The sequence below is a fragment of the Anabrus simplex genome, chromosome 1, assembly GCF_040414725.1.
Source record: "Anabrus simplex isolate iqAnaSimp1 chromosome 1, ASM4041472v1, whole genome shotgun sequence".
In the NCBI taxonomy this organism is placed as follows: domain Eukaryota; kingdom Metazoa; phylum Arthropoda; class Insecta; order Orthoptera; family Tettigoniidae; genus Anabrus; species Anabrus simplex.
In genome coordinates, this window is record NC_090265.1 from 446,021,364 (window position 1) to 446,045,225 (window position 23,862).

The following is a 23,862-nucleotide window of genomic DNA, read 5'->3' on the forward strand; positions in this document are numbered from 1 at the left end:
TCAGCAAGAAACCTGTCTGTTGCAGAAATTCATCGACAGATTTGCGAAGTGTACGGTGATACTGTTATGAGTGAAAGCAAAATGCGTAAGTGGGTACGACAATTCAAAGAGGGCCGTGACAACGTCCATGATGAGGACCGCTCCGGTCGCCCGTCTTTGATTACAGACGATTTGGTGGCTTCAGTTGATTACATTCAATTTACAAAGTATACATTTATTATTCACCTATTCAATACATATAGTACCACGTTTTGTGGTTAAATAATCATAAAAGATTGAAAAGTTGTGGACATGTTTCGCCCTTCTTATTGGGCATCATCAGCACATTAGCTAATCTTAAAACAAACAATTTTATTAAAAATGATTACACTATTGTTTATGAAAAATTGAGATGAGGTATATTGTGATATTAAAAAATGTTTTTCTTTGAAACAGTAATTAAGATTTGACATGGGAAGTACAAGCACATGTTAAAATTATTGTAGTATACTTTACAATATTGTCTAAAAAATTATTTGTAATGATAGGAAGTTTTTTAAATAGTCATGTATCTGAAGCTGAAATGGATCCTCTTCTTAGTGAAAGTCAGTAATATTTTCCGCGGTTGCTGCTAAGTAGATCAGAGGATGAATTTTATTTTAAATTATGCGTTCTAATTGTTAAAATTAGGTTGGCAGACAGTTCAACGCTGCTAACAAAACAAGATAGACACTCTCACGGTATTTGATTTAACAACACTTTATCCGTCGAGGTTCCTACAACATCTGGAAGACCACACCTATATGTGGAAATCAACATAACTTTCAAACATATAAATCTCCAACTTATACTCCATTTCAACGATTCCACCAGAGTGTATCTTATATCAATTCAACTCAACGAAGATACACCATCTGCTTCTTCTTAACCTAATTTTAACAATTAGAACGCATAATTTAAAACAAAATTCATCCTCTGATCTACTTAGCAGTGACCGCAGCAAATATTACTGACTTTCACTAAGAAGAGGATCCGTTTCAGTTTCAGATATATGCCGATTTTAAAAACTTCCTATCATTACAAATAATTTTTTAGACAATATTGTAGAATATACTACAATAATTTTAACATGTGCTTGTACTTCCCATGTCAAATCTTAACTACTGTTCCAAAGAAATTTTTTTTAAAATATCACAACATACCTCATCTCAATTTTTCATTAACAATACTGTAATCATTTTTAATAAAATTGTTTGTTTTAAGATTAGCTAATGTAGTGATGATGCCCAATAAGAAGGGCGAAACATGTCCACAACTTTTCAATCTTTTATGATTATTTAACCACAAAACGTGGTACTATAGGTATTGAGTAAGTGAATAATAAATGTATACTTTGTAAATTGAATGTAAACACTGTCGTCAATACGGACCAAAAAATGAGATTAATGGCTTCAGTTGAAGCAAAGATTCGTGAGAACAGGCGCTTCACAATAACAGGTATCTCGATCGAATTTCCTGACGTGTCGAAATCAGTGCTTTACAACATTGTTTCTGAACACCTAAAGTTTAGGAAACTGTGCTCCCGTTGGGTCCCGAAATGCCTAACAGAGGACCACAAAAACCAAAGATGGGCGAAACATGTCCACAACTTTTCAACCTTTTATGATTATTTAACCACAAAACATGGTACTATAGGGATTGAGTAAGTGAATAATAAATGTATACTTTGTAAATTGAATGTAAACACGGTCGTCAATACGGACCAAAAAATGAGATTAATGGCTTCAGTTGAAGCAAAGATTCGTGAGAACAGGCGCTTCACAATAACAGGTATCTCGAACGAATTTCCTGACGTGTCGAGATCAGTGCTTTACAACATTGTTTCTGAACACCTAAAGTTTAGGAAACTGTGCTCCCGTTGGGTCCCGAAATGCCTAACAGAGGACCACAAAAACCAAAGATTTGAGTGTGCGATGAAGTTCTTGACTCGTTATGCCGAAGAAGGTGGTGGCTTCTTGAGTCAGATCGTAACCGGACACAAAACATGGGTTTCGCATATCACGGCCGAATCGAAGCAACAGAGCGTGGAATGGAGACACACACACTCGCCTGTAAAGGTGAAGGCCAAACAGACCCTGTCCCAGTGCAAAATCACGGTGTTGGATGTTTTGGGACAGGCATGGTGTTTTGTTGGTCGACTTCATGCAGAAGCATACTGCCAAACCCTGAGAAAGCTACGCAGAGCGATTCAAAACAAAAGACGTGGCGTGCTGACAAAGGAAATTGTCCTTCTCCATGACAATGCAAGACCTCACACTGCAGGTCAGACCACGATTTAATGGACAGTTTTGGCTGGGAAGTTTTAGACCACCCACCCTACACTCCTGATCTTGCGCCAAGCGATTACCATCTGTTCCTCCACCTCAAATATCACCTCAGTGGCAACCATTACAATGATGACGACGACGACGTGAAAACGGCAGTGAACTCTTGGTTATCGGAGAAGGCGGCAAGTTTCTATGAAGAGGGTATTTTAAAATTGGTTACGAGGTATGATAAGCGTTTGAACAAACTTGGCAACTATGTCGAAAAATAGAGTGAGGTATGTACTTTCTGAAAATAAATTTACATTTTTGAAATAACGTTTCGTTGTGTACTTATTTTCAAATGGACCTTACTTAAAAAACACGCCTCGTATAAAGGAACAAAACAATACAATTTTCCTTATTTTGTACAATCATCGACAACACTTAATTCTCAGTAAAGAATAGATACCTTAAATTCAGCCAGGTAGTATTTTCACAATATCCATGAAATAAACTCAAATTTTAAACGTTAGTAATATTCATGTCATATTTGCAGACTTCTGAAGCATGCTACATAACATGTAGTATAAACTACGTGAAGGAGATTGTATGTTCTTATCTGTGATGAGAAGTAAAAATGCAGATAACCTACCTTGTGGATTTTCCTCCTGGGATGAGGTGTTTACAGTAGTTCCCTGAGCATCATTTATCTCTGACAAGTCACCAGCATTTCCATCCATCGTCTCTTCACCTGGATCATCAGGATCATCAGACTCCACCATCTGATCATCTTCCTCTTCCAAAAACTGCTTCAAGAGAAATGAAACACATAAGATTTTTTGTCTCCAAAGTTATTTACTTGTGAAATTACTTTCCTCCAAACATTTTTAGATATACCATATGCGGCAAAACACACACACAAATCTGAAATGTTATTTGTGTTAGAACAGTATGTGTTCAAAATGTGTAACACCAGGTGCCATACATTGTTCATAATGTTTCTGAAGATTATTGAACATGTTGTTACACAAAAGTGGTACAAAAGTGGTAAGGATACAAAAACATGACATCTTGTGTTATTTGGGAATATTTGTAGGTGGGTCATCTGTCTTGAAAACTGATTCTTTCAACATCTTCCATATGTAGGCATCTGGGGCTGTGAGATCTGGGGAGCAGGAAGGATACGGGAATGGAGTTCCACGAGAAATTAGGCGATCCCCAAAGTGTCACTGCAGAAGGGTAACTCCCACGTACTGTAGGCTGCATCTATTGGAGGTGTAAGTTTCTGGCGTAAGAAAAATGGTGTAATCCTGCATAAAATGGATGGAATGGAATGGTGTATGTCTTTTAGTGCTGGGAGTGTCCGAAGACATGTTCGGCTTGCCAGGTGCAGTTCTTTTGATTTGACTCCCGTAGGCAACCTGCACGTCATGATGATGAAATGATGAAGACAACACACACACACACCCAGCCCCCGTGTCAGCGAAATTAACCACTTATGGTTAAAATTCCCAACTCTGCCGGGAATTGAACCCGGGACCCTGTGACCAAAGGCCAGCACGCTAACCCTTTAGCCATGGAGCCAGACATAAAAAGGGGAATATGTGGTAACTGTAGACTACCCTGGTCCACTGTTAATGGATTCTGCCCAACATCCTCGACAAAATAAACGTCCAATATTACATGATTCACAAGTAAGTATTTTTTTATTTTCCACCTTGTTGATACATTAATTGCCTAAGGCAACTTATTGGTTAAAAGTGGTACATGTTTCGTATATTATTAACATCTTCAGCCACATAACACTGTTTAGATGAAAAATTCATAATGACAAAGTATCAATGCTTGAGAGGAAGTGTCCTTAAAATTAACATAAGAAGATGGAACTTCGTTTTCAGTACTATTTACTCAACACTTGACCTTTTCATCAAATATCCCCTTGAAGAGAAAAAGGATGTCCAGTATTTGAAATGTTTAATGGAGAAATCATAAGTCAAAAATAAAATGTTGATAAATACGGTATGCAGCAGAACAAACAACACTGAAATTATTGCTCATCTGCAGTCCACGTTTCCCTAACAATGAAGTATTTATACAGAAACTTAATCTTCTTATGTTAATTTTAAGGACACTTCCTCTCAAGCATTGATACTTCGTCATTATATGAATTTTTCATCTAAACAGTATTATGTGGTTGAAGACGTTAATAATATACGAAACATGTACCACTTTTAACCAACAAGTTGCCTTAAGCAATTAAAGTATCGACAAGGTGGAAAAAAAAAAAAACTTAGTTGTGAATGTGTTAAAGTGCGATACAGACCATGAAGCTGATTTTATACAATATTACATCATCGGACACGGTACACCAATTCACAACCTGTGCACTGGTATGGGTTCCGAATAAGAACCTCAATAGTGACCACTGGTTATTAGTAGCAGAACTGAAACACAACAAACCGAAGACAACAACTAGGAAATTACCTATGATCAAAGTGTGGCAAACTACAATGGATTGGAATGAGGACTATCAAGACATAATCTATAAGTTTCATTTCCATATTGATTGTAGCTACAACATAAGATTGATACTGAAGCCTCCACCTTATCAATACATTTATTTACATACTATCATTCACAGTACCGGTTTCGACCCTTCAAGGGTCATCCTCAGCTGACAATTACAAATATGGTTCTTAAAACATCACAATGGAAAATATTGTACAGTCGTGATAATTGTCCAATTCAACAGACCGTCGAAAACAAATGATACAATTAAAATAGTAAAATAAGTCCTCTCTTCTTGGATTGTAAAAGGGTTACGTAGTATAAAAGTACATGTTATTTGCAAATGTTTTTGTTGTTTTGATCAACGTAAAAATTGAAACTTGCAATGTTATGTATGCTCTTGAAGTGTCCACTATTTTGCGTTAAAACTTATGGCTAATTGATTAAAACATTTCGAGGGTTTATTCTTCTAATAACTATATTGTTTGTTTCACCGTGTTCCTCTGCTGCTAGTATGAGCGTCTTGAAGTGACGTGGACACTGTTTTCGAAGAATTGGGTAGTTGTCTAGTGTTCAATTCAAGGCATATTCAATATATATGTACAAGACTCATAATATATACTAATGCTGAGTTGATAGTAAAATGCATTTTGCAAGAATAAAAATTTGTTTTAGCGACGTGCTCCTTAATTTGCTGTTGTATAATTTTATCAAGTGTCAATTTGTTTTACAATACTTGATATCTTGATTTCGAAAGATAGCGTGAAGGCTTCTTCCTTTTATGTTGTAGGCCGTATTTATCTGTAAGTAGAAACGAAGTGTGTGAGAAGTTGCGTCTACCAGGTTTTTGTTAGAGGTAAAAGAGTGTGTGTTGTACTTACTCTAGATGTTGACACTGTTGTGCATTACACGGCAGCACGTCGAGTACTGTTGCGTGTTTGTCTAGAGCTGTTGCTTGTGGCTGCGGAGGGGAAGTTTGAAGGGGTAGAGGAAGTGGCTACTGGGCGAGTGAGACTGGAGTGGGGGGGTGTCTCTGGGTGGTTCTTTTATGTGTATCGGGTGTTGCTTCTTAACTCTTTTTAGGTAATTGTTTTTTAGAAGGGGGATGATGGCATCAAAAAGAATGTTGGTTTTTTTCTGTAATTGCATTCAAATTAAAATTTTGGTTTACATATTGATCTAGGTTTATATAAAATTCTTCCATTATACTGAGTAAGGGGCTCTTGGGGTTAGTACTTAGAATTTGCATGTCATTTTCAATATTTGTAAATTTGTGTTTGTAATCTTCGATATGTTGTCCTATGGCTGAAAAATGTCTCTGTTTTATTGCATTGATATGCTCATTGTAACGTATCTGGAAGTTCCTCCCAGTATGTCCAATGTAACTGGCTTCACAGTCATTGCATTTCATGCGATAGACTCCTGAGTGGCTATATTGATTTTTATTGTTAATGGATTTGGAATTATGTAGGATGCTGGCATTACTGTATGTAGTTTTATAAGCTATTTTTAGGCCTCGTTTCTTGAAGATGTTCGTTATGGGGTATATATGGGTGGTGTTGTAGGTGAATAGTATGTAATCTTTCTTGGTTTTTTCAATTCTGATTAATTTGGATTTGGGTTGATTTTTTATTTTGTATATGATTTTGTTGATCATTTCTTTTTTATATCTGTTCTGTCTGGCTATTTCATGGATCAAGTTGAGTTCTTTATTTAGTTCTTTTGTTAGTGGTATATTAAAGGCTCTATATATCATACTATAGTATGCTGCTTTCCTGTGTGCGTTAGGGTGGGTGGAGTCTATTTTTATTGTGTTGGATGTATGTGTGGGCTTTCTGTATATTTTGTATGTTAAATGATTATCGTGGCTGGTTATAGATATGTCTAGGTAGTTTATGGTGTGATTGTTTTCTCTTTCCATGGTGAATTTTATATGCGGGTCTATTTCAGTTAATTGTTCTAAAATTCTGGTTTCATTAGTGTATCTATTATGACAAATACATCATCAACAAATCTACACCAGAAAAGAATATTGTCTATTTTTTGGATTTCTTGATGTTCTATATAATCTATATAGATTTCAGCTAATATACCTGATGTTGGGGATCCCATTGGTAAACCTTGTTGGTGATATATGGTGTCATGAAATTTAAAATAGTTGTTATTGATAGCAAAATGGAGTAATTTTATGAACTCTTCTATTTCTAGGGTACTGAGTTTGCTGTGGTTTTTGAGATTAGATTCTATTATTTTTATGGTTTTCTGCGTGGGTATGTTCGGGTACATGTTTATTATGTCACATGATGCTAGTCTATGGTGTTGTTCTATTTTTATTTCTTTTGTAGTGTTGCAAAATTCTATTGAATTTCGTATTATTTTTTTTTGGCTAAAAATACGTTGTTTTTTGAGGAATGTTTGGATAAATTGTGACAGTTTGTAAGTTGGACTCGATCTGTAGTTTATTATGAATTTTTGGGTATGCTCTAGCGGTTGGTAGTCCTGGGTTCATTGTAATGAGTTTTGCAGTTTCTTGTTCATTTAGAAGAAAATAGGTGTTTTTTAGTAATGTTTTTAGATTTCTTTGGATGCTGTTAGTAGGGTCTTTGTTTTTGATTTGAAAAGTTTCATCCTGGAAACAGATTTTGGTTTTGGCTATGTACTCGTCTTTGTCCATGATGACAGTTGTGTTGCCTTTATCTGCTTTAGTTATTAGTAAATTGTTCTGTTTGATTTTGTTTTTTTGAGTTTTTTAATCTGTATATTGTTCTTGGTACCTTGGTTGCTGTTCTCCTTACTGATTTCGTTAATATACTCTTGTAATCTTTTCCTAATTTCGTATCTAATTTCATCGCGTTGTTCTGAGGTTTTTTTTTTTTTTTTTTTTTTACGGCGTTTTCAGTTTCTGTAATGATTGTAGTGATATTTTGAAAAACTTAATTGTTTCCCCAATTATGTTTGGGTCCCTTACTCAGTATAATGGATTCTGTTTCATCAAATGTCGTATTTGTTAGATTTTTCACTGGTGGGTGAAATGTGTGTTGATTGCTATCGTTAAGTCTGGTCAAATGGTGTCTATTGGGGGCATTACTCTGCATATCTTGGCTATGTGATTGTTTCAATGCGTTTAACTTCCTATTTAATGCTTTGTCTGGTTAGCTGTTTCATCATAATCTATAAGTTTAATTTCCGTATTGATTGTAGCTACAACATAAGATTGATACTGAAGCCTCCACCTTATCAATACATTTACTTACATACTATCATTCACAGTACAGGTTTCGACCCTTCAAGGGTCATCCTCAGCTGACAATTACAAATATGGTTCTTAAAACATCACAATGGAAAATATTGTACAGTCGTGACAATTGTCCAATTCAATAGACCGTCGAAAACAAATGATACAATTAAAATAGTAAAATAAGTCCTCTCTTCTTGGATTGTAAAAGGGTTACGTAGTATAAAAGGACATGTCATTTGCAAATGTTTTTGTTGTTTTGATCAGCATAAAAATTGAAACTTGCAATGCTATGTATGCTCTGATAGTAGTATTCCTGAAGTGTCCACTATTTTGCGTTAAAACTTATGGCTAATTGATTAAAACATTTTGAGGGTTTATTCTTGTAATAACTATATTGTTTGTTTCACCGTGTTCCTCTGCTGGTAGTATGAGCGTCTTGAAGTGACCTAGATCAATATGTCAACCCAAATTTTAATTTGAATGAAATTACAGAAAAAACCAACATTCTTTTTGATGTCATCATCCCCCTTCTAAAAAACAATTACCTAAAGAGAGTTAAGAAGCAACACCTGATACACATAAAAGAACCACCCAGAGACACCCCCCCACTCCAGTCTCACTCCCCCAGTAGCCACTTCCTCTACCCCTTCAAACTTACCCTCTGCAGCCACAAGCAACAGCTCTAGACAAACACGCAACAGTACTCGACGTGCTGCCGTGTAATGCACAACAGTGTCAACATCTAGAGTAAGTACAACACACACTCTTTTACCTCTAACAAAAACCTAGTAGACGCAACTTCTCACACACTTCATTTCTACTTACAGATAAATACGGCCTAGAACATAAAAGGAAGAAGCCTTCACGCTATCTTTCGAAATCAAGATATCAAGTATTGTAAAACAAATTGACACTTGATAAAATTATACAACAGCAAATTAAGGAGCACGTCGCTAAAACAAATTTTTATTCTTACAAAATGCATTTTACTATCAACTCAGCATTAGTATATATTATGAGTCTTGTACATATATATTGAATATGCCTCAAATTGAACACTAGACAACTACCCAATTCTTCAAAAACAGTGTCCAAGTCACTTCAAGACGCTCATACTACCAGCAGAGGAACACGGTGAAACAAACTATAGTTATTACAAGAATAAACCCTCGAAATGTTTTAATCAATTAGCCACAAGTTTTAACGCAAAATAGTGGACACTTCAAGAATACTACTATCAGAGCATACATAGCATTGCAAGTTTCAATTTTTATGCTGATCAAAACAACAAAAACATTTGCAACATCTAAGTCAGAACAGATAAGGGATGAGGAGAAGATCAGAGACCCTGAGCAAATTTACTGGGACAAGAAACAGAGTTAAAAGAGGAATCAAAGGGAAGATAGTGTTGGGAGAACTTTACTTAAGACAGCAGAAGTAGTATGAAACTCCTGTTTAGAGTGATCAAAAGTAAAAGGAATGCAGTCAAAACAATCAAGGCAATTGAAGATCGCAATGGAAACCTGGCCAGAAAAGAAGAGGGCATTAGACAGGTTCTTAGGAACCATTCTGATCAGTAAATGAATAGGTCAGAAACAGATCAGAGAACAAAAGAATCAGCTGTTGAAATCTATATAGAGAAATCTCCCATTACATGGACAAAAATGGCAGCAGTACCTAAGAAAATGCCACAAGGTACCCAGGAAGTGATGGAAGTCAACATAGACATGATTAAAGCAGTAGGAGTACAGGGTTTACAGTGGCTACACAATGTTTTCAATACAGTGTGCAAGGATGACAAGATACTTGGGGTACTGACTAAGCCAGTACCAACTATGATCTAAGAGTAGACAAATGTTTTTCTTATTCATACATTGTTATTTCTGTTAGTCCAGTCCGGCTCTGTTGCTAAATGGTTAGCATGCTGGCCTTTGGTCTCAGGGGTCCCAGGTTTGATTTCCCGGCAGGGTCGGGAATTTTAACAATCATGGGATAATTCCGCTGGCACAGGGGCTGGGTGTATGTGTCATCTTCATCATCATTTCATCCTCATCAAGACGCGCAGGTCGCCTACGGGAGTCAAATCAAAAGACCTGCACCTGGCGAGCCGAACATGTCCTCGGGCACTCCCGGCACTAAAAGCCATATGCTATTTCATTTCTCAGTCCAAGGATGATCCGGTCTTAGTCTGGACCAACTTTTAGTCCTGGTCTAGAGGTACTTTAGGTGAGGACTATCTTCAATAACATGGGAGTTCGTAGGTGACACTGCTATTAGTGCATGAAATATGAGAGATGAACAGACATACGGAATATGACCGATTATCTTCCTGAAGTACGACTGTATTAACGTTGAGAATGAATATCGTTTTACCAAGATCAATATCAGAGATCTTATAGAACTTGTGCATCCTAACCTATACAAGCATGTTTGCAATAGAAAACTGCCTGTTATTATAGAGAACAAGAATATCACTGCCCTGCGTTATTACACAAGAGCAAACGTCACCATGTAGTTGCTCTAGGGAGCCGGTGTTACTTGCTCCGCTCGGGACGGCTGTTTGTCACGTGACAAGAGAGCAGCTGACAGGTGGGTTGCACACCATGGTCGTACTCTTCTTGCCGCTCAGAAATGTTCCCATATGAACAACTGCTTTTATAATAATAATATTAACAATAATAATAAAAATAATAATTTGGAGCATGGTTCATGTGAGACGAATAGGACACAGATTACAGAGTATAACAAGTCAAGAAAATTATTCATTGACAAAGGAAATATACAGCAGTGTGCAATATTTACTGAATAAATACATTTTCATGATTAACTGAAGTTTTGGGACATGTACATTTACTGGAAGAAAATACAATTTATATGACTTGCACATATTCTTTGAACACATTAACATACATTTCAATATCTGTATGTCATTTATGACTATGACAACAAATCAAAAAAGCAAACTGAAATATATCACTGGTGTATTCCTCCTTCATGGGATTTTTGGGCTCGTTTAGATAGTATTGTATCAATGTTTGATACTAAACTTATCGTTTGCGTACTGGAAAGTCGCAAAACGTGAAAAACGAACATAAAATTCAGTCAAACTGTTTATGAATGGAAATTCTATTTTATGGGTATCTCTGAACAATTGGAGATAATTTGTTATGTTTTGTGGCCATAATGTGAAGAGAAAATACCAGAAACTGTCACCGACATATCTCTCTAAAATACATTCAAGACAAAAAATTATGAATTAAAAATTGACACAAGTGCACTGAAATACGGAAAACTACCACATACAAAACAGACCAATATGTCTCATAAATTAACATGCGACTTCCAACAGGGGGGAAAAGCACAGAACCGCAAGAAAAAACGTGGCCTACAATTCCAATGAAACTATGCACAGAAACAATGTTAACACGCGAGAGGTCACGCGAGGGCAAATTGCTCACGCTTAATATTTTAATGAGCTGCTATTGTTCTTTTGCAGTGAATGCTCTGATAAAAATATAAATATGTACCATGTTTAACTGCCTTTTAACTAGTACTAACATAATTACCTAGAAACAATATTTTCTCAATATAAAAAATATTGATTTTTTTTCCAAAATCTCGCAAAATTAGGCTATGTGAGTTTTTAAAAAACGTGGGAGGTTGCACGTGAGCAAATTGCCTCTACGTTCGCATTTTTACATTTCAATGAATGATTTGGTCACAATTCAAGATAAAACTACAGCACCACACTTCACTGAAAGACACTCCAAGATCATGCACTTTACTTAAGAAACTTTCTTGAAAATGCAGTCATGTAAGAATGCACTATGCGAGGGGGCAATGTGTCGCGGCAGATGCGAGAGTGAAAGAAAACTTAAACTACTCCAGAAAGCAGCAGGCAATACACTGACGATAATCAACGTCAGGTGGGAGAGAGGGAGTGGAGGGATGAAACGAGCGCCCTAAGCCCTACAGTGGCTAGCAACGAAATTATTAACAAATATTTTTAAAGTGCGGCAAACTGCCGCGGGCGCGACCTCTTGCGTGTTAACAAAGTGCGAACCACACAAGTTGCTTGCACTGAATAGTATCTGATCGCTTGGAAAGGTTGCCTACAATGGAAACAGTACATTATATCAAAACGACACAGGTTTGGTGTAAAGATGTTCCTATTTTGTGACTTTGAAACAGGGTTTATCCTTGATCATATTGTTTATACTGGCAAGGATACAGAAATAGAACACAATGAAAAACTCGGAGTGTCTGGGTCAGTTGTCAAAACTCTAATAGCTTCCTATATTGAAAGGCCACAACTCTTGAGTGTGTTAGGTTACAATGAGAAAATGAGCCCAGTCAACAGAGCTGATATGCAAGTGCAAATATCAGGAAAACTCTGAAATGGTATGTGAAGTAGTTTCTTTTTAAATTACTGACATGACAAATGATGAACTCTTACATTGTTTACAGGGGGGGAAAAAAAGAAAAGAAGGAGGAGATTGTCTGAGACTTTCTGGATGTAATTTCCCTACAGCAGTACTCCAACACAATCAAAGCAAAAGCTGCAACGGAGGTGTTTTGTGTGTCAGCACACACAGAAGAGACCACCTGAAAGGAAAGACAACAAGTGGATGTGTGCTGAGTGTGGTAGACACCACTGTATACACTCCTGTTTTGAAGAGTACCAAATTCTAAAGAAATTCTGAAAGAAAAAAGTGTGGTAAAAGATACAAACTTGATTACATTTACTGTAATGAGTAATTATGTTTTTTGTCAACTGTACTATTCCTTCCAGTATTTTTAGAAAAATATTAATTACACACCTGTTTTCAATTATACTGAAGGCACCGGTTATGTAACATAAGTATGAGTTTAGTAATTTTGTTGAATGAAAACCTACAACCTGTTTTCCAGTCATTGACCGGGTCAGGCATGTAATAAATGAATCAGATATAGGCTATTAGTACGATGGGGTCGCCACTCCCAAAGTGATTTATTAATGACTGATAGATGCTATGAAATGAGAATGGAGAGTGTTGCTGGAATGAAAGATGACAGGGAAAACCGGAGTACCCGAAGAAAAACCTGTCCCACCTCTGCTTTGTCCAGCACAAATCTCACATGGAGTGACCGGGATTTGAACCACGTTATCCAGCGGTGAGAGGCCGACGCACTGCCGTCTGAGTCACGGAGGCTCTGTAATTTTATTAGAGAAAATTTAAAATTAAGAATGTAACATTTCAAGAAGAAGAAGAAGAAGAATCATTCCTGGTGGCCTGAAAGAGTCACAAGAAACTCACTGGTCAATATATTGAAGATGAAAGCAATGAAAGATTAGTAAGGGTAAAACTTTTGGATGAATAATCATATAGGATTGTCATCTTTGGAGTGGGCAAACACCCTTAAAATGTCGTCCAACATCCAGATGGTTCAAGCAGTTCGTGGAAGGTGCAACCCAAGGGAGCACTGCAAAGGAATAACCATCATCATAGGGTTAGATGAGCTCTAGCTTCAGCATTACAAGAAATGAAGTGGCAAGTTTATGAAGAAGCTCGCTATGCGTATTCTACTCTGTATAACAGAAAAGCCAACATCACTGCCATTCATCCAAAGGAGAACACTTATTTAGTGTTAGATCAAACTGTATGTTTTGAAAGCGACATTGAGCAGGTGATTGAAGTTGACACAGAAAGGAGATATATTTATGAGCCATGACTCCCACATTCAAGTGAACAACACTCAACTTGAAAATTGGTAAGTTAAAGGTTTGTTATTTGGTAGCATGGGAGGTATTACAAAATACACCTGAAATACTTTGAAAGGGTTAGGTATGCCTCAAAATACACTGAACAATATCATAACAGGCAATATCAAAAATTTGTTAAGCATTCTGTACCACCTTTATATTTCATGATTGTCAATCTAGTCCATTTTGTGTAATAATCATCCCATGAAACTGTTCCATTTTCCTTTTATGAAATATGCATCCAAGCAGTTCTTTATTTGTGAATACCAACAATAATTATAATAATGCTATTTGCTTTAGGTCCCACTAACTACTTTTATTGTTTATGGATACGCCGAGGTGCCGGAAGTTTGTCCCAAAGGGGTTCTTTTACGTGCCAGTAAATCAACTGACACGAGGCTGACGTATCTGAGCACCTTCAAATACCACCAGACTGAGCCAGGATTGAACCTGCCAAGTTGGGGTCAGACAGCCAGCGCCTCAAAGGTCTAAGCCACTCAGCCTGGCAGTGCATACTAATTACTTTTTTATTTTTTGCCAAATTGTAACATCATATCTACCAGCATTTTTGTAAAATTCAGTATTGTTGTGGTCACACACAGTACTGGGCTGATGTTCTTATAAATATATTGTAACCTTTCACTTCAGTTTGAAATTGTGTGAGTGACAATTATTCAAGATCCGATACAGTAAATGAGTGAGACTGATGTTACAATTGATTTATATACTCTTGACATTTACTTGTGATGTATGACCCAATTTGAATTTCCTGGATATGCTTTTGTACAATGGCTCCTAAGTAAATCACGACATCAGAATATTTAACGATATGCAGTTCAGAGCTCCATGATATCTATTTTAAATTGCCATTTCAATCCTGGCACGAACCAGATGGATAGTATTGGCAGCATGGAATCGATAACCTGGTTGGACACATGCCGATATTTGAAACTCTGCGAGATGAAATGCTCAAGTTGGCAACTGTGGACGACATGGACTTGAAATGCAATCTAAAAATATGGATTTTACACATGCCAAAAATTATCAGTTTAGCAGATGGAACTAGATAACTGGTCATCAGTGGATTATATTTGTTGGTAGAGGAATACTGCAACATTGATCTAACCTCCGTTAAGAGTGGGCGCCAGAATTTTTTTTTGCCAGCAAACTTGTTGCTATTATTAACAACGCATATCATAAGAGGAATATTCAATGTGCAGACCCCATAATTTTGGAAACTGATTAGTAAAAATAATGCAGACAAACTGTACATGAAATTTAAAATGAGGTTTCATTAAACTTGGCATATGTGGTATAGGAATATTTTCTCATACAAGGTGAGTGTTAACCTGTGGCAATATTTGTGGACGATTTTGTGTATAGAATATGTTTAAGCAGTGTTTAAAATTTCAGGTTCCGAATATGTCCAGTGTAAAACAAATCCAATTGTCCAAGTGCACATCTGAGGATAAGATGATGTAATTTTACAAGAAGAGCTCCCGAGTGAGTCCAGAGACGTGGCACAACCCAAACAGCAAGTACGGATAAGCCCAGGCAGGAGAGGAGCAGAATGTAACCACCCACCAACAGCAGTTTTCTGCAGCATTGTGTAGGCTTGTTGCTTACTTATGTCGTTTCAGGATCTTACAATGTTGCAAATATTTCTTTTGTTGTTGTTTCTGCTCAAGTAGATGGTAGATCATGTAGGTGAGCGATATTTAATTTCAACTAAGGCTGTATGCCCTGACAGAATCTTTGCTAACTCGACTTATGTGGAAGTAAAAATGTGAATTAACATTTGTACAGCGGAAAAGGGATATTTGCAATGGATTGAATGTGAATGCTAATATTGTATTATGTTATCCAAGTTTTCAGCATTGTTGTACACTAAGATTTTTCTTGCTTGGAATTATGTTTGTTTACTTCCATATCTGGTCCGGATCCCAATTAGAATTTGCCTATGTGTTCTTTCAAATGAGGTCAGCCATTGTTTTGTTGACATCGATGTCATTATTAGCTGCCAAAAGCAGAGGCACTATTACCCATCAAAGGAGATATTTTATTATAAATTCTCTTTTTTTAACATATTCATTGTATCCAATTATGCTGTCTATTGAGTGTATTTATTTGGGAAGTCAGTTATAACCGTTATTTGAATAATTAAATTTTGGAACTTCCTTCCAAAATGAAACCTTCCCAAGTTATTGTCGTTCATAGATATGGCACTCCTCACATACCATGTAGCATGTTATTCGAACCTTATCTCTTATCTCATATGACTATGATGCCCAAGTGTGACAAATGGTCACAATATACACAATACGCATTGACAGAGCACACACAGAGCGCACACAAACTTAGTACCTTCATTCAATGTCACTTAAAAAAGGGACTCTCTTCTCATCAATTTCAGTTTTTCTTGTTCTATTCCTTCACATCCTTCAATGAGCTTCTTTTTACTTTCCACTGTTGTTACTGGGATGGCCATAAACATTCATTGAGAAAATCACTACTCAGAGAGCTGTACAGTAGTCTTGAAGTGGTAAATTTGGGGTTTAGAGACAGCTAGACAAACGCATAAAAGGGAGAGATAGACAAAAAGATCGTGCAGTAACCTTAGAAGTTTCCTGCCTTCAAATGGACAAAAAATAATATTTTCTGGTTTCAGAGAAAGAAATGGGCATCTTTCTGTACAGGAATAACAAACTGCTGACCAAGCAATTGTACAAAGAAAAAAAAATGTTTGTTAATTTTCATGCATATCCGTTCCCACAATGCTTCCTTTGAAGAGACTTCCATCAATATACCTGGTTTCTACATCCCTAAACTGAAAGACTCCTGAGATCATCTTCGTTCATTCTCCAAATTCATGGGAAATCCAGGCATTAACATTAGATAGCTCCTCATTGGCTACCATTTCCACTTTCCTATTCATTCTCTCCCCCGCTAACAGAATATTAACAACTCACTCATAGTGTTTGGAAATTTATGGTGCCATTTCATAATCAATTCATCTCCCACACTGACTGATGTGATTTGAATTCTTTGTAAATATGGTGCCATTTCATAATCAATTCATCTCCCAAACTGACTAATGTGATTTGAATTCTTTGTAAATATATCAATAACAATAACTCCTGCATCTTTATCTTGGGAGGTTGCTCTTCCATTATTTTCTTCTTATTCACTTGATTATAATGAAAATAATATTGGGACTGGAGAAGATGAACAATGGAAGCAGAAGATGACTATGATGATCATTCTCATGTTCAACAGCCTATCAAATAATTATAATTTTTTAAGAAGCACTGGATTCCTGTAACTTTGCATTGCAACAGAGTTCTCTTCTGACACAGGTCTCTCATAGCATTCTTAAACGACTACAGTGGAATTAAATTCAAGAAAGAGGTTTCCATCTTTAGTGCCGGCCCCGTGGTGTAGGGGTAGCGTGCCTGCCTCTTACCCGGAGGCCCCGGGTTTGATTCCCGGCCAGGTCAGGGATTTTTACCTGGACCTGAGGGGTGGTTCGAGGTCCACTCAGCCTACGTGATTAGAATTGAGGAGCTATCTGACGGTGAGATAGCGGCCCCGGTCTAGAAAGCCAAGAACGGCGACCGGGAGGATCCGTCATGCTGACCACACGACACCTCGTGATCTGCGGGCCTTCGGGCTGAGCAACGGTCGCTTGGCGGGCCGGGGCCCTTCAGGGGCTGTAGTGCCATGGGGTTTGGTTTCCATCTTTAAGTCATCAATATCCCTATCTCTTTCCTTATACTGAGAAACACATTAGTTCATTTTGCAATTCATGGAAGATCCAGGCATTAACACCAGACAGCCCTTCATTGGTCAATTGCACTACCCAAACAGTCATCAGGTAAGAACATCTGGGAAAGATCAATCAATATTTGATTGTATACTAAAATCCTTCACTCAAAAGTGCTAGAGAGCCTGAAAATGGATGGTGAGACATGTAGATGAGAATCAGCTTGAACAATGCAAAATGAATGCTATCTATCTGCTAGTGGTGCATTTAAAAACAAATTAACAATACCACAAGAGTTATTAATGTTAACAATAATGTTTTCATGCCATTTACCTGAGCTGAACTGCCCTCCCCTTGCTGATGTCTCTTCTCATGAGCCTTGAGGTTATGGGATGTTGCAAAGGAGCGTCGACAGTCTGACTGGTGACAGGAGTACGGTCTTTCACCTGTATGTGTACGGTTATGAGTCTTCAGATGGTGACTGGCAGTGAAAGCCTTCCCACATCCTTCCTCTCGACATCTTATGGACAAAAACAAAAACTTTAGATAAACTACACATATAAAGAATAAATGCTACTTTGATTGGTTGATTGTCTTTTATAACTGTATTGGTAAAATGAATAAAACTGGATTTTCTTTTAGTTTCAATAAGATTTTGCAACAGTTAATGAAAGACAACCTTCATACTGGTCCAAGTCATTATAAACACTGACACAACAAATTCGCTGTACAGATCTATTCACATCGGAATTGTATACCTGGCAGACAGATCTGTGTTCAAGACCTTCTTGAGGTAGCGTACCAAGCATTCTAATGTTTTCTTCCAACTGATCTGTGAACTGCTTCTTTTATTGTTGACACCACAGAAATGTTGGATATTTTCATTTATATAGAAAAAGGTCATGTCTCCCATTTTATAAGGTCTCCGTTTCACATGTTAGTAAATGTCCTGTTCTGTTATGTGCATGTCAAGCTTCTCCCTCTCTCTCTCACCCCGCCCCCTTTTTTTTGGTCAATGTTATGAGACCTGTTGTTCTCATGAAAATTTGCTTTACTTCATTCAAGCACTGAATGTATAAAAATTCTCTTATTCAACTAGCCTTAGTAAAATTACACGAAGGAAATAACATTCTGAAAAATTTGTCATAAATTCCGTGCTTTCTTTTTTTCTTCCTTTATGCAAATTCAATTTCAGCTAATGTAACACTTCCTGAACAATCATCAAACCCACAGAAAAAAAAAAATGAAAGGCATCAGCTGGATAATAAAAAAAAAAAAAAGAGGTAAGGAGTGATTTTCCTAAGCAAAAAAGAAACCACATAGCAGATTAGAATGACAAGTCTCAATGCTATGTCCTCTTCAGTCAAAGAGGAATAATTCCTGTTTGAATTACTACTTGTTTTCTGTTTTTACATGAAGATTCAACAAGATTTAATAATGTTTCCAGTTCAAATTTCTTCTGGTAGAGCTAAAACATGTTTGAAGGCTGCACAAGTGACAGGTGTACCTATGCATCTGCTGATTCATTTGATTCAAGTAACTAATGATCAATTTTCCCCAAACTTAATAAGTGGTAATTCACATTTACTTCAGCCTGCCTGGTGGCCATGATCATTTAGGGATCAAGTCTTTATGGCCTGACACTGTGGTTAGCTGCTCTGAGCGGGAAAAAATATTCACCATCAGAATGTTGGCCAGCAGGGTAGGAGAGATTGTGGTATAAAATTTCTCGTCACTAGATTGCGTAACAAAAGTCTGGGTTCATTTCTAAACCTCCCCACAGCGTTTATATGAAGACAGGGCATATGGGGCTACTGATGGTGATTTGTCTATCAGATGAGGACGTAAGCCTTGAGCAGACCCCTTGGTGTTATTTGACAGGAGTAAGCAATGTGCTGACATCAGGTTTCAATCTCTTCTTAACTCATTACTATTATCATCACACACACACTCAGATGTGCAGGTCACCAATGGGCATCAACTATAATGACTTGCACCAGGCCTCTCCAGAGGCCATATGACGAACTACATTTACTTCTTGGACTACATTCATTAAAAGACTATAATGTCCAGTTGTAATTTCCAACTGCCTGGCAAGAGGCCATGATCGTTAAGCCATCAAGGCTTGATTGTTTGACACCGCAGTTAGCAAGTACAAGTCCTGTTGGTGGAAAATAAATTTTACCATCAGAATGTTGGCCAGCAGGGTATGAGTGGTCGAGGTGGTATACAATTTCTAATTACTCGACTGCATGCGAAAAGCATGGGTTCAATTCCAAACCTCTCAGCAGTATTCACATGGAGATGGAGTGAGGGCATATGGTGCTGGTGATGTGTCCATCGGAACAGAACATTTAGCCTTCAGAAGACCCCAAAAGCCTGGGTTCAATTCTAAACCTCTCCGCAGTGTTCACATGGAGTGAGAGCACATGGTGCTAATGATGATGATTCGTCCATCAGATGAGGACGTTAAGCCCCCTGGTGTTATTCGACAGGAGTAGGCCGCCTCATCCTCCTCCTCCTCCTCCTCCTCCTGGGGTTTGAACCCACGATCTTCCGATTCCTAGCTCAGAGCTACGTGACCCAAACCACGTAGTCAACTCGCTCAGTACAAATAGAATAGATATTCTAACATATATCAACAAATTAAAACATGAATTTATACTTTTGTTATGTAACATTTCACAACCACATGTCAAGAGCCAAACTTTTCAAGGATATTTGAAATAATTTCTAGCCACTCGTAGAAATATAAGGGCCAAAGGAAGTCAAAATTTTAATATTTTTCGTTATTTTAACAAGAGTAGGGTAAACCACCCAGTTATTTGCAGGAACACACTGTTCTATATAAATTTGTCTTGCTAACCGAGTTCTTAACTTGTACTTGCCTCAGAATTGTTGTAATATTGTGAGATGTGTATGTTTTTGAGTCCTTACCAAGATTCTACACTCACAATTATTTTCTAAATACAATTTTTAAATAACAGCCACACATTTTCCAATTTTTGAGTCCTTACCAAGATTCTGTACTCACAATTATTTTCTCAATATACTTTTGAAATAACAGACACAACTTTTCCAGTTATTGGCACTGGTACTATATTGTGGAATTCTGATGAGTTTAGTGTATCATATCAACTTATAATGCAATAATAAAGTGTACTGGGCTTAGAAAATGGAATGCAGCCATTAGAAAGTTATATCAAAGCAATATTAGTGTAAATGAAGTCCTTTAAAGTAATATAGATAACCAAAATATAACACTTTGTAAACAAAATCAATTCTCACAGGGACGTTAACTGAGCTATATGATATAGGTCATTAAAAGTATTCACCAGAGTAAATTTGGTACTAAAAACACAAAGCAAAGGAAGAAATCTTCTTCATAATCCTCAGCAATATGATTTGATATAGGCTACTTTTGTGATGCAGGTGTAGTACAGAAGACTAGTTACTTTGTGGTATGACTTGAAATAAATCATAGCAATCATATGAGTAATTTTGAATTGCAAAGCAAACATGGCACACGAAAAGGTCTTCTTCAGAATCATATGGAATATGAATTTGATGATCCTGTGGTGTTGGTGGTGGTGGTGGTGGTGGTGATTGTTTTAAGAGGAAGGACAACTAGACAACCGTCCTCCATATAACAATAGAGAGAAAAAATGGAAGGGATCTAACACTTCGAAAAATGAAGACAAGGGCCACAAAGGGCGTGAAAATGTGAGACTCCCTAGGCCTCTACAACCTAATACCGTCGGGGTCAGAAAGAACAAGAGCTGACCAAGGGAGGTTAGATAGGATAGATTAAAGTGAAGAGCCTAGAACAAGCAAGTGGAAGCAATGCCAGAACTCAGCTAAGGGCCCCATGGTCACCAACCTACACTCCAAAGTTCAGAGCCCCTGGGGCCCCTTTTAGTCACCTCTTACAACAGACAGGGGATACTGTGGGTGTTATTCTACTGCCTCCACCCACAGGAGGCGTGATCCTTTGGAATGCATCTTTGGTGGTAGAGTTGTTTGCAACTGCTGCATTCAAATCTCTTCTTAGTAGACCCCACAAAGCGTGTACATTTGAAGCACATTCCATAGGTTTCTTGATTGAACGTTTCTTCAGAAATATCTTGTGTTTCTGCTCTGTTATAACTAGTGGAGGGTTTATTATCAACCAGAAAAAATAAACTTTTCTTTGCTATTTTTTAATTTTTATTCTTTCCTTTCTCAGCAGGTGTTTTGTCGGAGTTAAGGGAAGCTTGTTTTAAAAGAACACTATGCAAGGGACCAGATCTACTTGGTGTCACAATGATAATTTTGTTGTCATTGTGTGTTTCAAGGGGAACATTTGTTAGATACTGTTCTGTGGTCAGAGGTCCTTCTGAAGTACTGTCCTAGTAATCTTGGTGCATTCCATTACTTCTTTCGTCAGTGGCAAGAGGACCTTGTTATGGAATCTAGGGACTGTTTAAAAGTACAGCTTGATCATCAAACTCTCAGCCAAAATTTGGATCATCAACCAAGCTGCTGATTTCATTCTGTCCCTCATCCTTCCGTTAAATGTTTCCACAGTCTGTAGTAGAGGATAATGAAGTCCTCTCCATTTTCTTCTTGTCCAAAAATGTCTCCTATTTTGGTTAAATCTTTAATTCACCTTTCTCCAACAATTTTGCAGAACTCATCACACCAAAGAGGCCGAGCTCAAGGTGACAGTATGGTAGGCCTACTGGCACAGGCTTGGGAAGACATTTGGAAAAATCCACTGCATCAACATTCCAAGGACAAAGACCTGTTGTCCTAAAGCCGTTTTTGTGAGAAGCTTCGAGATCAATGTTAATAAACATTCTCTCAAGGATACAAGCAAAATCCTCTTTGGTATCGGCTTTATTTGGATTCTTGGATCACCAAGAAAGGACAAGTTCTTTCTACTTTCCTTTAACAGGCTTAAATGCTGCAACAGCAGCTGGCTGCAAAATACTCGTAGAGTTTGGATAAAGTACAACAAAAACAATCTTCAACTCCTTGCCTAGCTCACTGATGTAGTAGGTGAGGTGAGTTTGTACCCAACTACAGTACAAATAAAATCACTTTACAATGGATCCTGGCACATGTAGGAGTAAAAGGCAACGAACTGGCAGATAAACTAGGAAAAAAAAAAAGGCACTAGTACCTACATGAGAACCAAACCTCTGGCAGCTAACTCAATCAAGAAAATAATCACAAATGAAAACCCTGAAAAATGGAAGAAAGAAACTACCTAACTTACTACAATGAAGAAATTAAAGAAAAAAAAAGACCTATGGGACAAAAATAGAAGCAAGCCGGGGAAAGAAGCAATGGCGATCTTCAGATTGGAAACAGGACATGATTGCTTATCTGTCTATCTAGCTAGAATCAAAATATACCCATCAGAAAAGTGTACCATCTATATATACAAAATAAGAGTTTTGTCTGTACATTGCTCAGAATTTGAAAAGAATGGTATTTCTGTATCAGTCATGTCCACAGTAACAAGGAAATGCATTTTTTACTTTTCCGTAATTTCTGTCTGTCTGTCTGTCTGTCTGTCTGTCTGTCTGTCTGTCTGTCTGTATGTATGTATGTACACACATCACTAGAAAACGGCTAAAGCGAACTTAATGAAAATTGGTATGCAAAGTAAGAAAACATGTCGCTACAATCTATGCTATAAACAATTTTATTCACACTGATGGAAATGGTAGTTTAGGGGAAGGCTGAAAAGTTAATTTTCAGTTATTTATTGTATTAGTGGTTCTATCTTAATAAAAATTGGTATACAAGGTCGGGGAATAAGTCGCTACAATCTAGGCTATCAATAATTTTATTCGCACTGAGTGAAATGGTAGTTTAGGGGAAGCCCTAAAAAATATTGTTAAATATTTACATTATTAGTGGTCCTATCTCATTGGAAATTGTTACGCAAAGTCGGAGAATGAGGCACTGCAATCTAGACTATAAAGCATTTAATTCACCCTGAGTGAAATGGTAGTTTAGTGGAAGGCCTAAAATGTAATTCTCAAATATTTATATTATTAGTGGTCGTATCGATAAATACTACATAACCAAAGTTATATAGAATTAAATTTCCGACCATTTATGTCATACATTTTTACCATACCGGTTATGGTAACAGATATTCATGAAAATGTATTTTTGTTGCGAAGTCCATATCAACGTCGAGTCAAGAGAAAATGGGTTAACATAATTTAATAAAAATCGGTATATAGAGTCGGGGAATAAGAAACTACAGTCTAAGCTATAAAGAATTTTATTCACCCTAGATGAAACTGTAGTTTAGGGGGAGGCGCCT

The 23,862-nt window shown here is 37.2% G+C and overlaps 1 protein-coding gene across 1 annotated transcript in view; it reads right to left on the reverse strand.

Annotated features, from left to right (window-relative positions):
• The window catches only part of MTF-1 (Metal response element-binding Transcription Factor-1), a 111,952-nt gene that overhangs the window by 25,036 nt on the left and 63,054 nt on the right, over positions 1–23,862 (reverse strand). The window contains exons 5-6 of the mRNA XM_067146076.2: positions 17,871–18,057; positions 2,938–3,091 (exon numbers count right to left, since the gene is read on the reverse strand). Coding sequence (XP_067002177.2) covers positions 2,938–3,091; positions 17,871–18,057 — 341 coding nt within the window. The remainder of the gene's footprint in view (positions 1–2,937; positions 3,092–17,870; positions 18,058–23,862) is intronic.